At 51.7% G+C, this 18033-nt stretch overlaps 1 protein-coding gene across 8 annotated transcripts in view; it reads right to left on the reverse strand.

The window, feature by feature from the left end:
- Positions 1-18033, reverse strand: part of DLG5 (discs large MAGUK scaffold protein 5) — a 1254082-nt gene that overhangs the window by 1112443 nt on the left and 123606 nt on the right. For all 8 annotated transcript variants that reach the window (XM_086922111.1, XM_086922103.1, XM_086922109.1 and 5 more), the window contains one exon: positions 307-475. In XM_086922111.1, the coding sequence (XP_086778237.1) occupies positions 307-475 (169 nt within the window). The remainder of the gene's footprint in view (positions 1-306; positions 476-18033) is intronic.

Here is an 18033-nt window from a genome sequence, read left to right on the forward strand (position 1 = left end):
TTTATCCTAACATTTTCTTAGGAGTTCTGAAAATATGCATATTTATGTCCAAATACAGGCTATTCAATTTTGAAATACATATACTTCATTCAGCTAAGCAAAAACTTCTAATTTAGTAGAGTGGGTGAACACAAAAGTGCTAAATGTAAGTATGTAGCTACCAGTAGCTCACAAGGTCCTTGTTAGAAAAGCCTGGTCTTAGATATCCTTTTTGTCACCTTGCTAAGAAACCATTCTTCATGATAGAAAGTTGTCCTATCCGGTCATGAAAGGAGGGATGAACATGTCGTTAAACCAGATTTTTACCTGCAATCATCGAATGTTGATCCTGGAGAGGACAGTGCAAGACGTTTGCGTAGCTCATCACGCTCACGAGTTACCTGACGGAGTTGAACCAAGATGGTTTCAAGCTTCTCGCTCATCTGCCTTTGGTCTATGATTGCCGGTGGTGGAGATGATTCTTTCCCAACTGTACCTGGTGAAAAAGTAGCATGGGAATTACAAATTCTACAACGGATTGACTCTGAATTTGAAAAAGATGCTTGGTTACCCAAGTCTCAATTTATTCTTCATTTCACATAAACATTTTATAATGCAGCCTTCACACTGACAGAAGGAGCTTTGTCCTCCCAATACTGTAATTAATGCTTTAAAGAATACAACTTCTGAAAACACTCTGGTATCCAAAGGGATCAAAGGGTTAATATTAGTATTCAAATCTCGAAACTCTACAGAATTTTGGAAGCAGACTCCAGCACATATGCCCTTTTAATAGAACCACTTCAAATCCTAACATTGTGCTTTCAAAGCCTTAATTGTATTCCATGAAGATCATTCTGACAAAAATGTATTTTACTTGAGTAAATGCCATTAAAATACTATTTGTGGCGTCGACAGCAAAGACCGGTCAACAATATTACCTGCAAACTACAGGCAAGAGGAAATTAACTAAGAGGCCCCCTTGAAAACCAGTAATCTTTTGCCAGTAAGGAGATTATATCATCTGTCAATGAAGCTGCTCTAATGAAGCAATAAGGGAAAGATCAGTGGGTTTATCTACATCCCTATCTCATATTACTTACTAGCCTACAACAAGGAAAAAGTGTTACTGGAAATGAAAGGACCCCTTTCAATGAAATTCCCAGTCACAATTCATAATAAACACAAAGTAATAATTAGTATAAGGGGAGTCACTACTACAATGCAGTTGAAGGATCTCCTCAGATCTTCTAGTGATCCTCAATTACGATGAGAAAATAGGACTGACTGGATTCTGTGCCTAAAAGCAGCAATTATACCTGACTTCAATCCCTCTACACCAACCACACAAGTAATTTATCTTGTTGATAGACAACAGAGACCATATCTCGGCCACTGTACAAGGCAACAAGCAATGGCAATGCTTATGAGTCTGGCCTTAAAGGAATGTTGTATGATAATGTGAAGTATTACAAGTTACTGACATGGGAATGGATTTGCATCTGTGTGGAAGCAAATAACTGGAGAATACGAATGATGTAGATTACAAGATCAGACATCTCTTGTGATATCTAACCAGACCTAAACATCCATGTAGGTTAATGACTGCCTTTTTTCCATCTGTACTGCTGCCAGAGAAAAACATTATAAATGATCTAGTTATCTAAGACACTTTAATTGCGTTATGCCATGTGTGTCTGGGAAGTTCAAGCTGGATAAATAGATAACATTATCACACCTGTGTGGAGGTCAAGCACTTTTTGTGGAAGCACACAACTTCTGCCCAGTCAAAATATGTACTATTGGCTCCCAACATGTGGGCGGAGCCACAACTCCTCTCTGCTGATACTCAATGTTCTGGTGACAGATGGTCAGTCAACCCAGACCATAAGAAGCATTTGCAATGCAATGGGTCTTGCGTTTATGCAAGTTTAAGCTATTGACATTGCAAATAACAATGCATTTTATTTTTGTTTTCGTTATTAAAACATAAATAAAAGGCATTGTCATTTACAATGCCAATAGCTGAAACTTGCATAAATGCAAGTGAATGTAACCCCACCCTGTGTTTGTGGGGCTCGGCCTCTTCTCAGCCTGAAATTCTTCTAGGCTAACTCATAAGGTGCGTATATCTTGGGTAAGCCGAGGCCACATTTGCAGACTTGCATCTATATTGCTGTGAGTTGGGAAAGGCAGTGCCCTGGGTTTCTTCATAACTGATAGGTCTGTGAGCGGGTTTGATTTGGGTGAAAGTAGTACCACAATGAGTTAATACTCTATGCGAGCCGAGAGACAGGTCAATGTGTGGTACCCTTAATAATGTTATTGCCACATGGTTTGGGCAGTGAAGGGGCGTGCACTTACCTGCTGGGGGCCCTGTGGCTGCTGCTCACAGCCCACGAACACCACACAGCTCTGTGGCCATCCAAGGATTTCACTCCCTGCCCCAGCTCCGTGGGGTCCCCAAAGCACTCTTCTTCACACGGTCCTGCACACACCTTTCCACACGGTCCTGGGGTCGCCCTGGCGTCCTCACGGTCCTCCATACGGCATGGTGACGACGCTAAGAGGACAGCTGAGCTCAGGGCTGCACCTGAAGAGGAGCGGCAGGGCATAGGGGTCTACGGTGGCCCTGCTGTGCGTGGAGAGGCGGTGCACAAGGAAATTTGTAGCCCTCAGTCGAAAGACCACACCCCATGTCCCCATCACCCCTGGAGTTTCCAAGTTTAGGGTGGGGGGAGGGGAGCAGTCCGCCTGGACATTGGATACAATACCCCGAGCAGGGCAGCACCCCTGAGAAACGAACCCCTCAGGGCAGAGGGGGTGATTGGCTCAGAGAATATGAGCCAGGCTGGGGCTGTAGGGACGTCAGATCCCAGTTATCGCCCCTGGAGTTTCCAAGTTTTAGGAGGGTAGGGGGAGGGGAGCAGGCCGCCTGGACATTGGCAATGCTCCTGAAACAAGAACATGAGGGCCGACGGGGTAATTGGCAGAGTAGGATTGGGATCAAAAATAGGACCGGGGGGGCGTGGCCAAGAAGGCGGGCTGAGAGGACGCACTCGCCGAGAGCTCCCGAGCCCCTGGAAGCCCTGCACCGCTTACATCCGCTGATCCCCCCCCGGATCGAGCGGTAACCACACCTGGTGACCCCCGTGGTGGTGTGGAGCAGTCGGCGAGCCCCAGGTGTCCCGCCGCGGTGGTGATTCCGCCCGGATATCGACTGAGACTGCGCCCGCTGATCGGCTTGTGGGAAGCCCGAGAGCCGCAAGACCTCCAGGCTTGGGGTCCCGGCGGTGTGATCCGGCGACTGCGAGTGGACTGCCGGTGTACCTGCGCTGCAGCAACCAAGTGGGTGCCGAGGCGGCCTTCGCCGGCGGAGCGGAGCCGGGCGGAGGAAGGCGACGGAGGCGTAGCCGGCCTACGACTGCTACGCAAGACCGAGGCTCGAGAACGCCTGCTGCACGTGGCTGCTCCGGCCCACCCCTGGCCGTGGCGGAGTAGAGTCGCGCCTCCGGAGTATTCACACACCCAAACGAGCCGGCCCTAGTTGCCTCTCGCCCTGCGGGCCTGCCCTTCGACGGTGTGTATCGCATTTGGTCCCGTGACGGAGGTAGGCCCCGTTCCCTGGGCGTTGGCCCCATTGACTGTAATGGGCGGCCATTTTGGAGACCTCGGACCGGCCGCCCAGCCTTGATCGGGGCCTCAGCGCTGTAGTGCTTCCTGACCGACGACGGAGTGCCCGACCGGCTTCCGCTGCTCAGCGGCCCTGACCTTAGGCGCCTCTTCACCAAGCTGCGGCCATCGGTGACTCCCGCCCTGCCAAGATGTCGAATGCCAGGGGTCAGAGAAGAGGCGACCGAACTTTGCCGGAAATGTTGGGACGTGGTGCCCTGCGCAGCGGGGGGAGCCAGGCCGCCCGAGCTCCCCGGCCCATTCCAGGGGCGCTGACGGCGGAGAGCCCCCAGTGACTCGATCGTTCCTGGAGTCGCTGTTTAGCTCCTTGAGGGAGGATTTTCAGACTTTGAAACAAGAGGTGGCCGGAGAGGTCCGGGAAGTCCGGAGAGAAGTGGACTCCCTGGGGGAGCGCGTTAACACTGTGGAGGAGGCTGGTCATTCCAGGGATGAAGAGATCACCCACCTGCAGCAGGAGGTCCTGCGGCTGCGGGAGCAACAGATTGAGCTGCAGGCCCACGCCGAAGACCTCGAAAACCGGTCCAGGCGGAACAATATCAGGGTCCGGGGCGTCCCGTCCAACGAGGAGGGTGAAGCCGTGACCACTTACCTGGAGGCCCTCTTCCGCACAATTTTGGGAGAGTCAGAGGACTTTCAGGTCCGTATCGACAGGGCGCACAGGGTGGGCCGCCCCCGCAGATCCTCGGGGCCCCCCCCGGACATTTTGGCCTTTCTGCCGGACTTCCCCCTGAAGGAGCGGATTCTCCGCGAGGCGCGGAGGCAGCAGCCTTTCCGCTTCAGAGATCATCCGGTGGCTCTCTATCAAGACTTATCCACGGTCACGCTGCAAAAGAGGAAATCTTTTAAAATTGCCACGGACTTCCTTTGGGAGCATGAAACGCAGTATTCTTGGGGGCACCCCTTCCGCTTGATCTTCCGGTGGAACGGGACATTGCACCAGCTCCGGTCCCTCCAGGATGTCTGCGCAGTAGTGGGAATCACGGCTTCGGATGCAGACACCACGGCGCCGCGCCGCAGGCGAAGCACTCGAGACGGTTGGCAGCAGATCGGTGAGAGGCGCTCCCCACCACCGGAGCGGCCTGACTCGCCCACGATTCGGGCAGACATGTCGAGCGCTATCCAGGAGGCCTCCAGAGCAACAGCGAGCGGTGATGTGGCCTTGACAGCCTGAACTTACTCCGGGGGGAGTCTACATTAGCTTTTCATCATTGCAGGTGCGAGGGTTCTGGGGGTAGGGGGGGACGGGGGTGCTGGTGGTGGTGGCTGGACGTCCACTCAATCGACTTTCCACAGCCTTGTCCGATAAGGACCGGACTGGGACAATGACTTTTTTGAATAGCTTGAGAAGCGGGGGGTGGGAAGGGGAGTTGCTGAGGAAAGTTTCGAGTTGGGGGGTTTGGTGGTGGGATGGGAGTTGGGGGCAGTGTGGAGCTGGGCGTGTGGAGTTCCGGGGGAAGGGGGGGTCCACTCAGTTGGGGGGTTTTGGGGTTCGGGGACTGTACTGTGCCGTAGGGATGTTTGCTTTCGCTGTGTGCTGAGGTTTCTTGTTGTGGCCTCTGTGTTTCGTCCGCTGGGCCTTGCCCGCCTTCATGTGCGCTTCTGGGGTTCCCCTCCTTGATGGCTCTTAAAGTTGTTACTCTGAATGTGAAGGGGCTGAATAACCCGGTCAAAAGGAGAGCCGTCCTGTCTCTGTTGGAGAACTCTCAGGCCGACATCTGCCTACTGCAGGAGACCCATCTGCTGGCCAAGGATTGTCCCAGAATGCGCACCCCCAAGTTCCCCATGCAGCTCTTTTCCTCCAGTGCTACTAAAACGGCAGGTGTAGCGCTCTTGTTCTCTAGGGGGTTCAGAGGGGAGGTTTTGCAGAAGGTAGCGGAACGGAAGGGGAGACTTCTGGCATACAGGATCAAGGTGGGGGGCTTGGTGGTGACTGTGGGCTCTATATACGGCCCCAATGACCATCAAGACCAATTTTTGCACAGGGCATTGGAAGACGTGGCGTCCACCTCTGATAGACACATAGTGCTAGGGGGGGATTTGAATTTGGTCTTTGATGCAACTCTGGACAGGTCTGTGCAACGGCGCCACCAGTTGGGAGAGCTTTCGGGCTCGGTTCGTACCCGACTGGAGGAGCTCGATATGCATGACATGTGGCGCCGCCTCCACCCCGCGACCCGCGCGTATTCCTATTTCTCTCATGCACACAAGTCCTACGCGAGACTGGATCATCTTCTAGTGACAGGCCCGATGTTCGCACTAGCCTCGAACGCCGACATAGGGGTCCTCTCTCTCTCCGACCATGCGCCGGTGGAGGGTACCTTTAATCTACCCCCGGTGGCTCGTCCGAGAGGGGTCTGGCGTCTCCGGGACACGCTGCTGCACAGGCGTTCGACGGTGCAACAGATCCGCGCGGCCATAATGGACTTCCAGCGGGTAAACGAAAACGACGACACCTCCCGCGCAACGCAATAGGCTGCCCTGAAGGCTGTGCTCCGGGGCGAATTTATCGCTATCTCCTCGGCGGAGAACAAGGATCGCCAGCTCAAGAGGGACGAGCTTACTCTGCAGGTGCGGGAGCTGGAGCAGGTACATCATAGAACGGGCGCCCCCAGGGTCTGGAGGCAACTGAAGGCCGCCAGGAAACTCTTGTCTGCTCTTGACACAGATCGGGCGGAGTACGCAGTGCTTCGCCTGAAGCACAAGTATTACACCGGTGGAGACAGATGCGGCCGGCTCTTGGCGCACAAGCTCAGGGTGCAACATCAACAGCACCGGGTGAAAGAGCTGGTTACTCCCGCCGGAGGGTCAGTCACGGAGGAAGAGCAGATTGCGGACGTTTTCCGTAACTTCTATGCTGACCTCTACACTGGCGCGGCCCCCTCCGCCCGAGCGGAGGCGGACTATCTGGAATCGGTGTCGCTCCCGTCGTTAACGCCGGATCAGGCCCAGTATCTGGAGCGGGAGATCCGGATCGAGGAGGTGGTCAGGGCGATCTCCCAGCTTAGGACGGGTAAGGCCCCAGGACTGGATGGCTTCATCCCTCTTTTCTATAAGACCTTCTGTCAGGAACTTGCGCCTCTGCTGACGCGCCTCTTCAATACATTTTGGGAGCCGGGTGCCATCCCCCCGAATTTCTCCAGGCCACGGTCTCCGTGATCCCGAAACCGGGCAAGGACCGGACTGCCTGCTGGTCCTACCGCCCTATTTCGCTACTGAACACGGACCTGAAGGTTTTCACTAGCATACTGGCAGCACGACTGGCACTTCATCTCCTGGGCATGGTCGACTCGGATCAGGCCGGCTTCGTGCCGGGCAGGCAGACAGTGGACAACACGAAGAGGGTGACTCATATTCTTGAGAAGGCCTCCAGGATTCCCGGGGAAAGCATGCTCCTCTCCATAGACGCGGAAAAGGCGTTTGACAGGGTGCATTGGCCCTATCTAGAGAGGGTCCTGGGCAAGTTTGGAGTCGGTGAGAAGTTCCGGCACCTGATTTTCAACTGCTACCGGTTTCCGTCCGCGGTGGTCCGGGTGAATGGGGGCAGCTCCCGACACTTTCCAATAGAACGTGGTACACAACAGGGATGCCCGCTGTCCCCTCTGCTCTTCGCTCTTTATATGGAGCCGTTTGCTCAAAGGGTCCGACAGACCCCCGATATCACAGGGGTCAGGATGGGTGAGTTTCACCATGCGCTTAGCCTCTACGCGGATGACGTTATTTTGACGCTCGATGACCCACGGAGGTCCCTGCCTGCATGTATCGCGGAATTGGACCTCTTTGCAGCGGTGGCGGGCTTCAAAGTGAACCTCGGGAAGTCTGCTGCCCTCGATATCTCGCTGACTAGCGCCACCAGAGCTGACCTGCAGAGGCTTTTTCCTTTGAGCTGGTCGGGGGACCAGATTCCGTATCTGGGGATCCTCTTGGCACCCTCACTCCCCGCGATGGTCACGGCCAATTACACGGCTTTGAGTACGAAAATCAGAGAGGAATTGGCCCGGTGGGATAAGGGCACGTTATCGCTGCTGGGCAGGGTGGCCGCAGTGAAGATGACCCTTCTACCTCAGGTGCTATACCTGTTTAGGGCGCTCCCGCTGCAGCCCCCCAAAGGATGGCTCGCGGAGACTCAATCGGCCATTGCACGCTTTGTGTGGCAGGGCCGTAGGCCTCGGATCAAACGGACCATAGCTACGCTGGCGCCTGAGTCTGGAGGACTAGGGATACCAGACTTGCAGAAATATTTCCAGGCCGCCCAATTGCGCTATTTGGTGGAGTGGAGCCGGTGGGAGTCGGACAAACACTGGCTGTTTCAGGACCAGGCGGTAGCAGGCAGAACACTACAGGAGGTGCCTTTCCTGAGACGGGCCCATCGGCCCCCTAACCTTTACGCCTCCTTTGTGACGCGGGTCCCGCTTCGGGTGTGGGACTCAGTGGCTACTAGGCATGAACTCACTACCTTTCCCTCACCCTTCATGCCGCTGATTGGCAACCCGGACTTTGGCCCGGGTATGGAGCCTGGCGCCTACGATCGTTGGCGGGCGGCCCGTTGCTGCACCCTGTATCATCTATATGGCCCGGAGGGTGTCGTCCCCTTCCAGGACTTACGTCGGGATTATGGCCTCCCCGAGACGGAGCGTATGCAGTATATGCAGGCGCGCCACTGGGCGCTACAGCCTCAAGTACGCGCGACGGCAGATCACGGTGTACGAGCGCTGGCTGGTCACTCGCACGTCGGACGCTAAGCTCATCTCCGATTTGTATAAGATGCTGCAGCCCCCCCTTCATATCCACAACCCGGGTAGGGAGCGCTGGGAGCGGGGGCTTGGTCGAGTGCTGAGTCATACTGAATGGGACCACATCTCCTACCGGGCGCGCCACTCTGCCTATCATACGGGGCTCACGGAGACCTTCACCAAAATTTCAACCTATTGGTATCGCACTCCTGAGAAACTACATGAGATGGATAGATCAATACCGGGGACGTGCTGGCATAACTGTGGTCAGAATGGCACGCTTACTCATATCTTGTGGGACTGTCCCCTTTTGGCTTCTTACTGGGAGGAGGTCCTCAATGAGATTCCCTGCCTATGTCCTATTGGGATTGCCGAATGGATTGATGTACCCTCTCAGATCTAAACGGGGTAGACAGATAGCGATAGCTTTGGGGTCAGCTGTACAAAACATACTCATACACTGGCGATCCACCACGCTCCCCACTGTTGTCGGCTGGCTGCACAGATTGTGGCATGTCCTTGGCATGGAGAAGCTGTCCTTAGTGGTGGCAGGAGACGTAGATGCTTTTGAGGAGCTGTGGGCGCCTTTCCATAATCTATTGTGCTCTGAATTCAGAGAAATCATCTGCCCTAGGTATCTCAGACTGTTGCGGCTGACACCGCCGCCGGACCTGCCTGTTTGATTGGTCTACGCCGGCATCTGGAAGCGGGGGCACACGATAGGTTGCTACGAGGGGAGAGCGAGTGGTTGACGGCTCAGTACAGGGGGTGGGGACGGGGTGTGGGAGTTGGGGGGTAGTTGGCTGGGTAGGAAATGGGGCAGGATTGTTTTCCCCACCCTTTTTTCCTTTTCCCCTTTTTTTCCCTTTCCTTCCCCCCCTATTTTTTGCCTTCACCCACAGGTGCGCGAGCTGTGTTTCCAAGCATGATGGTGCCCATTGCGGCGAAAGAATTGCTTTGATGTATCTAATGTACCGTACGCACTGATTATGAGGGCACCTGTGGTTTTCTTTTTTATGTACTTTGTTGTTTCCTTCCTTACCCTGCTTCAATAAAATACTTTAAACCTAAAAATAGGACCGGGCACCTAAAAAAAAATTTGTCCCACTTGCGGATTGTACTTTTTTGCAAAACACTGATATTGTGTTTTAAGTATTATGAAGTTCTCTAAAAAAAGGCGCGATTTCATAACTTCACTGTGATTTAGACAAAATGCAAATACTTCTAGGACTCTATGTACACGGAGGAGTTCACAGTTGTGAACCACACCTGAATATACATAGGGTCACTTCTGCTCCGACCCCCCCCCCCGCCCAATCTGCATACATTAATTACATTAATGGGTGGAACAGCCAGAGTCCGGGAGTGACACCTATAGTAGCTCCCAGATAATGTTGGGTGTGGGATGGTTGTAGGTGGGATTTTGGGTAGTTTATTGAAAAACCTAAGCTGTGTAGCAGCTGAAGTGTCTGAGACATGTCTCTTAGACACGGTTTGCACGATTTTGCTTGTATTAGACAATCATGTAGATATGGAAACACGTGGATGTGTTGTCTCCTGAGATGTGCAGCTACTGTCGCTAAGCATTTTGTAAACACTCTTGGAGCCGTGGTTACCCCGAAGGGGAGAACCTTGAATTGGTAGTGTTGACCTTCTATTGTGAACCCAAGATATTTTCTGTGAGCTGGATGGATGGGTATGTGAAAATACGCATCCTTGAGGTCCAATGTTGCTAGGAAGTCTCCTTGCTGGAGCAACAGGAGCACTTGCTGTAGTGTGATCATGTGGAAGTGCTCCGACAGTATGTATTGATTTAGGGGTCTGAGGTCCAATATTGGTCTGAGGGAACCGTCCTTTTTGGGAATAAGGAAGTATAGCGAGTATACTCCTGTCCCTTGGTGTTGGAAAGGGACTGGCTCTATGGCCCCCTTTTCCAGCATGCATTTCACCTCTTGTTGTAGCAAGGTGATGTGTTCTTTGGAAATTGGACAGTGTCTGGGTGGTATGTTGGGTGGAGTAGAAGTGAGTTCTAGGCAATAACCATACTGGATAATTTGTCTCACCCACCTGTCTGTGGTAATTGCGTTCCAGACTGGTAGGAATTGTTGGATTCTGCCTCCGACCGGGGTTAAATGGTCTGGAGGTAGAGTGATGAAATCACTGTTTTGCGGCAGTGGAGGCTCTGGAGTTATTGCCTCCACGTCCTCTTCCCTTATTATTGTTGCCCCTATAACCTAATCTGTTGGAGTTCTTGTTAAAGGAACCTTGGGTGTTGCTTTTGTGAAGTATTGCCCCGTTTAGCTCCTCTGTATGAGGAGCGTCGAAAGAAACTTCTGTGCAAACTGCAATGCGCCCATTGATTTAGCAGTTTCGGTGTCTTTTTTTCATTTTGTCTAAAATGGTGTCAACTGCAGGGCCGAAAAGGAAGTCTTGGTTGATTGGTTGGTTAAGAATGGTGGATTGCACCTCGTTCTTAAAGCCAGAAATACGTAGCCATGCATGTCTTTGTAGTAAGACACTAGTGTTAATGGACCTGGCTGCAGTGTCAGCTGCGTCAAGCGCACATTTAATGGAGGCATTTGTAATAAATTTCCCCTCCTGTATGAGGTCATAAGCTTGGGCTTTGAAAGGTTCAGGCAGGTGTTGCATTAAACTTTCAAGCTGGTCATAGTGTGCTCTGTCGTAACGAGCTAGCAGAGCTTGTGTATTTGCTATTCTCCGTGAATTGGAAGCTTGTGATGCTACCCTTTTACCCGAGGCCTCTAGTATTTTGGACTCTTTATCAGGAGGTGGAGCTTCTTCTGTTGTCTGTGAGTTGGCCCTTTTGCGTGCATTAGCCACTACTAGTGAGTCTAATGGTAACTGACCTCTGATATAAGTAGGGTCTGTAGGGGCTGCTCTATATTTCTTTTCAATCCTGGGATTGATCTCCCGTGCCCTGGCTGTATCTTTAAAGATATCTGGTGCATGTTTTTAACATAGGAAGTGTTCTTACTTTTTTTTTCTTAAGTAGGAAATGTAGCTGGTTGAAGACAATGGTGTCGTTAGTAGGTGACGGCTTTGTTGGGTATAAGGAGGTGTCAGGATGGGATGCGTGTCATTTGGATCAGTAGGTTCACCCCATGGTTCATCTTGAGGGTTAGGATCCTCTGGATAGTCATAATTATGTTGAGGATCTTCCCCTGTGTCACTCTCATTGTCCCCAGAGTGCGAAGGAGAATAAGGAACAAAAGGCGTAGTAGGCATAGTAGGATAGAAAGGAATGAAGGGTCTGGAGGGAGAAGTCCCAAAGTCCTTCTTTTTCTTTAAAGGAATGGGGGAATGAGAGTCCGTGTCCAATGGCCTCTTTTTCCTGTGTAGGATTGTGACTTTACCAGTCTCAGGGTTTATATACATTTTTTCCTGATCGTCTGATGGATCTGGATGGAAGAGTTCTTCTTCCACTGTCCGTGGCTGTGTCTTTGACTTCTTTGGCTTAGTTGGTTCGACTATTGCCTTCGGGTTGAGAACCTTTTTTGGTTTGATGACTTACGGCGCCTTATTGCTCTTTCTCGGCTCAGGCTCTTTATTTGGGTTGACGAGTGATTGCGGATCGACAGGGTCTTTAGGTTCAACACGCTTTTTGTGCTCGACAGGTTTTTTAAGTTGACTGTCTTTTGTCGAGTCGATTACTTTTTTCGGATCGACTGGTGTTTTAGGAGCACTTGTTCTTGGTACGATGCCTTTCTTTGGTTCGATAACTTTCTCTGACTGTACCACAGGCTTCGGCACAACACCCTTGGTGTCGACAACCTTCTTCGGTTCGACGTTTTTCGGCGCTGCGGCCTTCTTTGGCTCGACGGTCTTCTTCGGTTCGGCGGCCTTCTTTGGCTCGACGGCCTTCTTTGGTTCGGCGCTTCTTGGCTCGACGGCCTTCTTTGGTTCGGCGCTTCTTGGCTCGACGGCCTTCTTTGGTTTTGCGCCCTTTGGCTCGACGGCCTGCTTCGGATCGACGCACTTAGGCTGTACGGCCTTCTTCGGTTCAACGCCCTTCGGGTCGACGACCTTCTTAGGTTCTTGAACCTTCTTTGGGATGACGTTACTTGGACCTGGGGTCTCTGAAGGCTTAATTTTTGTTTTCGGAGCCGAGCCGGACGGCGGGGCTACAGAATGATGTTTTGGATCTTGGCTAAGGCCTTTAGGCACGGCTCGACCGGAGCCTTTGGTAAGGGGGTAATTGGTGTCGGGGGCAGTGTACTCATGATTTGCCCCGGTGGGATTTCGTCATCGGAGTCCGAGTAGTCCTTGACGTTGACTATCTCTAGATCCGAATCTTGCGCTTCTGGAAGAGCTTGTTCACCCTCGAAGATGTTGTCTGGTTCCGGTGCCTGTCGCTGCATCTCTTGCCTAGCGGCCCGTCGAATCCGGATGGTTTTCTTCAAACGGAATTGGGCACAGGCTGGGCAGGTTTCTTCCTTGTGGCCTGGTGATAGGCACTTGTTGCATACTGTGTGTTTGTCAATATGCGGGAACTTGGAGTGGCATTGTGGGCACCTTTCGAACAGGCTCCTTTCCATCGACAGCAGGCCCACGTGGCATCGAAAAGGCCCAACGGCCCGCGTCGACGACCGAATCGAGATAGAAAGCTTGATCGAGTCAAGAAGTACAGAGCGAGAACAATACCGTCGAAGTCGAAGGCCTTTTGGCCTCTAGAAAAGTTTATTTTCGATTCCGAAGTTGGAGTATAGGAATAACATCCAAACCCAATGGCGGAAAAAAACAATCTGAGGATGGAGAAGATGCCCATGCGCACTGTAGTCCGGGGGAGGAGTCACCTATCTCGTGATACTTCGAAGACTCTTCCAGGACAACAAGGTGCAATCATCCGGACTGTGAGAAGTTGGCCTGATACAAGGTGATCACTAGAACTAGTGAGCATCATATATCAGTCCAAACAACCCTTATGGTGATTGGTTTTAAGTTAACCTTATAGACCAGCTATCCTAATGGTAGCATGTACAGAGCAGTCTTAGGCTAAACTCTTATGGCATGTGAAGCCAGCTGTTTTACCACATATAACCCCTTGAATATCAGATGAAAAGACACCACACAGGTTGTTATGAAAATAAACAATGTATTTATTACTAACAAACACCTCTGAACTCTTCATGAGATCAGAGGGCTAAGCACATAACAATGCCCTTTAGAAAAATTCTGTACGTCGCACAATTACAATGGCGCCCTAGGGGCACCACAAACCATATACTAAGTAAATGGGTTAAATAGAACGATGGAAGAAATGAGTATGCCCAGAGGCTGTAGAATCGCTGGGGATACACTACCCTAACCTTAGGTAAAGAGCAGGAGGCCCATAGGACGCGTGTGCAGTGCTAGAACACACACACGGGTTTCAATGCAAAGTCAATGGGCACGAACAATTTACAAAATAGGTAAGTAAGGACAGTTCCGACTGGTTGAGACTAAAACTACAGGATACCTGGACACTAGGAGAGTCAATCTACCTATGAGCACCGAAATGCTCTCGTTACCTCAACCACGGGCTGCGGGTGCATAGGTGTGAAAGTGTGTCGGGTTTCCTCGTTGAAGTCAATGCAGCCTTGGAGACAAGATGCTGCAGACGACCAGGAGGAAGATGTCCGGAGTGATCCAAGGACAGATCGAAGAAGATGGAGACCTGAAAGCAGAGGGGACAGTGTTCAAAGTCACTAGCCAGTGACCGGAGTGGAACCAGGAAGGAACCAGATGATGTTGTCGCGATCAAGTGAAGAGGTGAAGCTTGACTCTGCAGCCACGTGAACCAGGAGGCGTCGTGGACGACGACCAGGATGGAGGCACGAGCTGTCCCACGCAGGCTCTCGCTGTCGGTGGTGTCGGTTCCAGGATCGGAGTCAACAGGCCTTGGCAAATGCAACCCACGCGGCAAGTAAAGATGGCGTCTGGTGCGGACCAGGAGGGTCCGGGGTACTTCTCCTTTGCAGGGAAGCAAGGGCCAGTCTGGAGCAACCAGACCAGCAGCGTCGTTTCAAGATTTCGTCGTCTAAGAGGCCACTAGCCAGCCGGCAAGTGACAAGACAACGCGTCGAGTAGCAAACAAGCAGAAGGGCCCCACGCAGATCTCGTGGATGCTGGAGGGCTGGTCTTCGGTGCAGGAGCTGCTCGGGGCTGGGGCTTCTCAATCCCCAAAGCACTCACTTGAGGGTGCCTCAGAAGTCGTGCTGGAAGCGAAGTGCAGTTTCTTCAAGATAGCTGGTCCCACTTGTCTCGTCGCACCCGCGGATCTCAGCTGTGCTGCAGATGTGAGTTGAGGTCGGAGAGGTCTGGAAGTCCGGGTCTCGTCGGCTCTGAAGTCCCATGTTCTCCACACCACTGGATTCAAGCAAGCCGGGCTGAAGACAGCTGGAATGCCAGAAACCGGTCCTGGGTAGCTTGTTTGCGGTCCAGGGAAGGCATGGCTTGGCAGTTCGGGCTGGACTGTTCCCATGAGGCACAGGGTCAGACTGATTTGCATATGGCCATGTCTGAACTGGGGTGGTGTGGAGTGGAGTGCAAATAAAACGATGGATTTAGGCCCAGATCTCTGTACTGGGGTGAATGTATGACATTGTTCTGCATTCTGTCCATCAACTGTGGTTTTTACTGAAGTCTGGTTCCGCCAGAAAGGACGACAAAGTGAACCACTAGGACGCTTGATGGTGCCTGCGGTTCCAGGATGGTCACTCCTTGGCCACAAGGGAGATTTCTTCAGTCTTCTGTGGAGCAGAACGTCGAAGTCCAGAGTTTCTTCTTTGTAGAGTTGTTCAGGACAATCTAATTTGGAATGGGACCAGCTCCTACCTTTATCCTGCTAAGGGGGGCTGTACTAGCGACTAGGTCCCTCCCATGGGTGGGACCAGGAAGGGGGGTCGTTACACCCCTATCCTTTGTCAGGTTTCGCACCAGAGCTGGGGCTGGAGGGCCCCAGCGACTGGTTTGAACCGGGGTATGCACAGGGACACCTTGTGTGCCCCAGGCATGTCTCATTCCTTTCAGCCCTGCCTATCTGGATACACAAAGTCCTGTCTAGAGTGTTGCTGGCACCTCCCCAGGAAGGAAACCCTTTGTCCAGGCCTCCCTTGCTGGAAGGACTCCCAGCAGCAGGAGGTCAGACTTGTGTCTGTGGCAGCAGCATCCATATTGTGATGCTGAGGCTCTGGTTAACTTTAACCGGGGTTCTAGTTCTGTACATGTCGTGTCCCTCTAAAAGGGTGGAATGTTACCCCCGTCGCCAGAACTGGCGAGGGGGTAGTATTCCAAATCGTATGACACCTTACTCGACATGTTTTGATAATGCCAAACCAAAGTTAGCAATAACGGCGAGGATTATAATGCACTTAAGAGTATATGGTATGGCACTATCATGGAAACAGTTAAAGGACATGGTTCCGAAAGCTGCAGACAGGCTCAGCTCATGCTAGAGCACCATCTCACATATTTCAAAGCACTCTGCCTTCAGGATTGATAAGGCCTGCCATAGGAGTGACTTATAGGAATATATGTGTCCATTTTGGGTTAGATATAGGTATACTATATTTACAGCAAAGGGTGATTACACCACCTTGCCCAAGCTGCGTTACCAACCAGTTGTGTCTGTTTAGATGGCCAGCCAGGGGTGGCATAATACATGCTGCAGCCCCTGGTAGGCCTTGGGTGCACTTATGCCCTGGGTACCTACGGTACACTGTACAATGACTTATAAGAGTGACCCAATACCAATTGATAAATGCACCTAAAGTACATGTTTGTCAATTTAGAGAGAGAACAGCTTCGCTGTGGGTCCGATTAGCAGGCCCACAGCCAGGGAAAGTCGTAAACCACTGAAGCAAAAAGCAAATATCTGGGGTGACCATAGGATTGCAGACCCTACTCTCCTACATAACCCCCCCCCCCCCAAACTTAGGGACATTAAACTAACCTTGACCAGGTGAGTCTTCCTGTTCTAAGTGGAAATACCTGGAGAGCCCATCTGCATTGCCATGGTCAGTACCAGGTCTGTGTTCCACTGTAAAGTCCATCCCCTGTAGGTGAATGGACCACCTAAGAAGTTTGGGGTTTTCACCCTTCATTTGATTTAGCCAGAAGAGGGGCTTATGGTCTGTCTGAATTCAGAAGGGAGTTCCAAACAAGTATGGCCTCAACTTCTTCAGGGCCCAAACCACAGCAAAGGCCTCCATCTCAATAGCTGACCAACGTTTCACTCTAGGGGTCAGCCTTCTACTTATAAAAGCAATGGGCTGGTCATGACCATCAATATTCAGCGGAGATAGAACAGCTCCCACACCCAACTCAGAAGCATCTGTTTGGACAATGAAGGTTTTGGAGTAGTCTGGCTCTTGAGAATAGGTGCAGTACACATGGCCTGCTTCAGGTCATCGAATGCCTTTTGACAACCAACTGTCCACTGAACTTTCTTTGGCATTTTCTTGCTTGTCAGGTCCTTTAAGTGGTGGCACAATGGACCCATAATTTTTGACAAACTTCCCATAGTAACCAGACAGGCCCAAGAAAGCTCTGACCTGTGTCTGGGTGGTTGGAGGAGCCCAGTCCTTTATGGCCTGCATCTTGCTCTCCAATGATTGAACCTGGCCTCCACCTACAAGGTGGCCCAGGTACACAACCTGACTCTGCCCTATCTGGCACTTGGTGGCCTGGATAGTTAGGCCTGCCTTCTGCAGGGCCTCCAAAACTCTCCTCGGGTGGCTCAGGTGATCCTCCCAGGTGGAGCTGAAGACAGCAATATCATCTAGATATGCTGCACAAAAGTCATCCAACCCAGTGAGAACTTGGTTCACCAACCTTTGAAAAGTGGCAGGTGCATTTTTCAAACCAAAGGGCATCACCACAAATTGGTAATGACCTCCTGGGGTAGAAAATGCTGTTTTGGCCTTGGCCTCCCCAGCTAACCTGATTTGCCAATAACCAGCTGTCAGGTCAAATGTACTCAAGAATTTGGCAGAAGCCAATTTATCTACGAGTTCATCTACTCTAGGTACTGGATGGGCATCTGTTTTAATAACAGCATTGAGACCCCTGTAATCTACGCAAAACCTCATCTCTCTCTTACCATCCTGGGTGTGAGGCTTTGGCACCAGAACTACAGGACTAGCCCAAGGGCCTTCTGAGGGTTCAATGACTCCAAATTCCAACATCTTCTGTACTTCTTTCTTGATACAGTCCCTGACGTGGTCAGGTTGAATGTAGATTTTACTCTTTACAGGCAGACTGTCACCAGTGCCCACCTCATGGGTGCACCAGTTTGTCTGACTGGGGGTCAAAGAGAACATATGTCTGAAGGATTGAAGAACTTGTTTGCAATCCTTCTGTTGATGTTCTGAGAGGCTGTCAGAAAAGACCACACCTTCTACTGACCCATCATCAGGGTTCTGAGTGAGCAGGTCTGGGAGAGGGTCATTCTCTTCCTCCCGTCCCTCATCTGTGGCCATGAGCAAACCCATGTCCGCCCGTCAACATATGCCTTGAGCCTGTTAATATGAAGCACCCTGAGGGGGCTCTGGGAGTCCAAGGTCCACCAGGTAGGTGACCTCTCCCTTTTGCTCAATGATGGTGTGGGGTCCAGACCATTTGTCTTGGAGAG

This window comes from Lissotriton vulgaris, chromosome 5 (genome assembly GCF_964263255.1).
Source record: "Lissotriton vulgaris chromosome 5, aLisVul1.2, whole genome shotgun sequence".
Lineage (NCBI taxonomy): Eukaryota > Metazoa > Chordata > Amphibia > Caudata > Salamandridae > Lissotriton > Lissotriton vulgaris.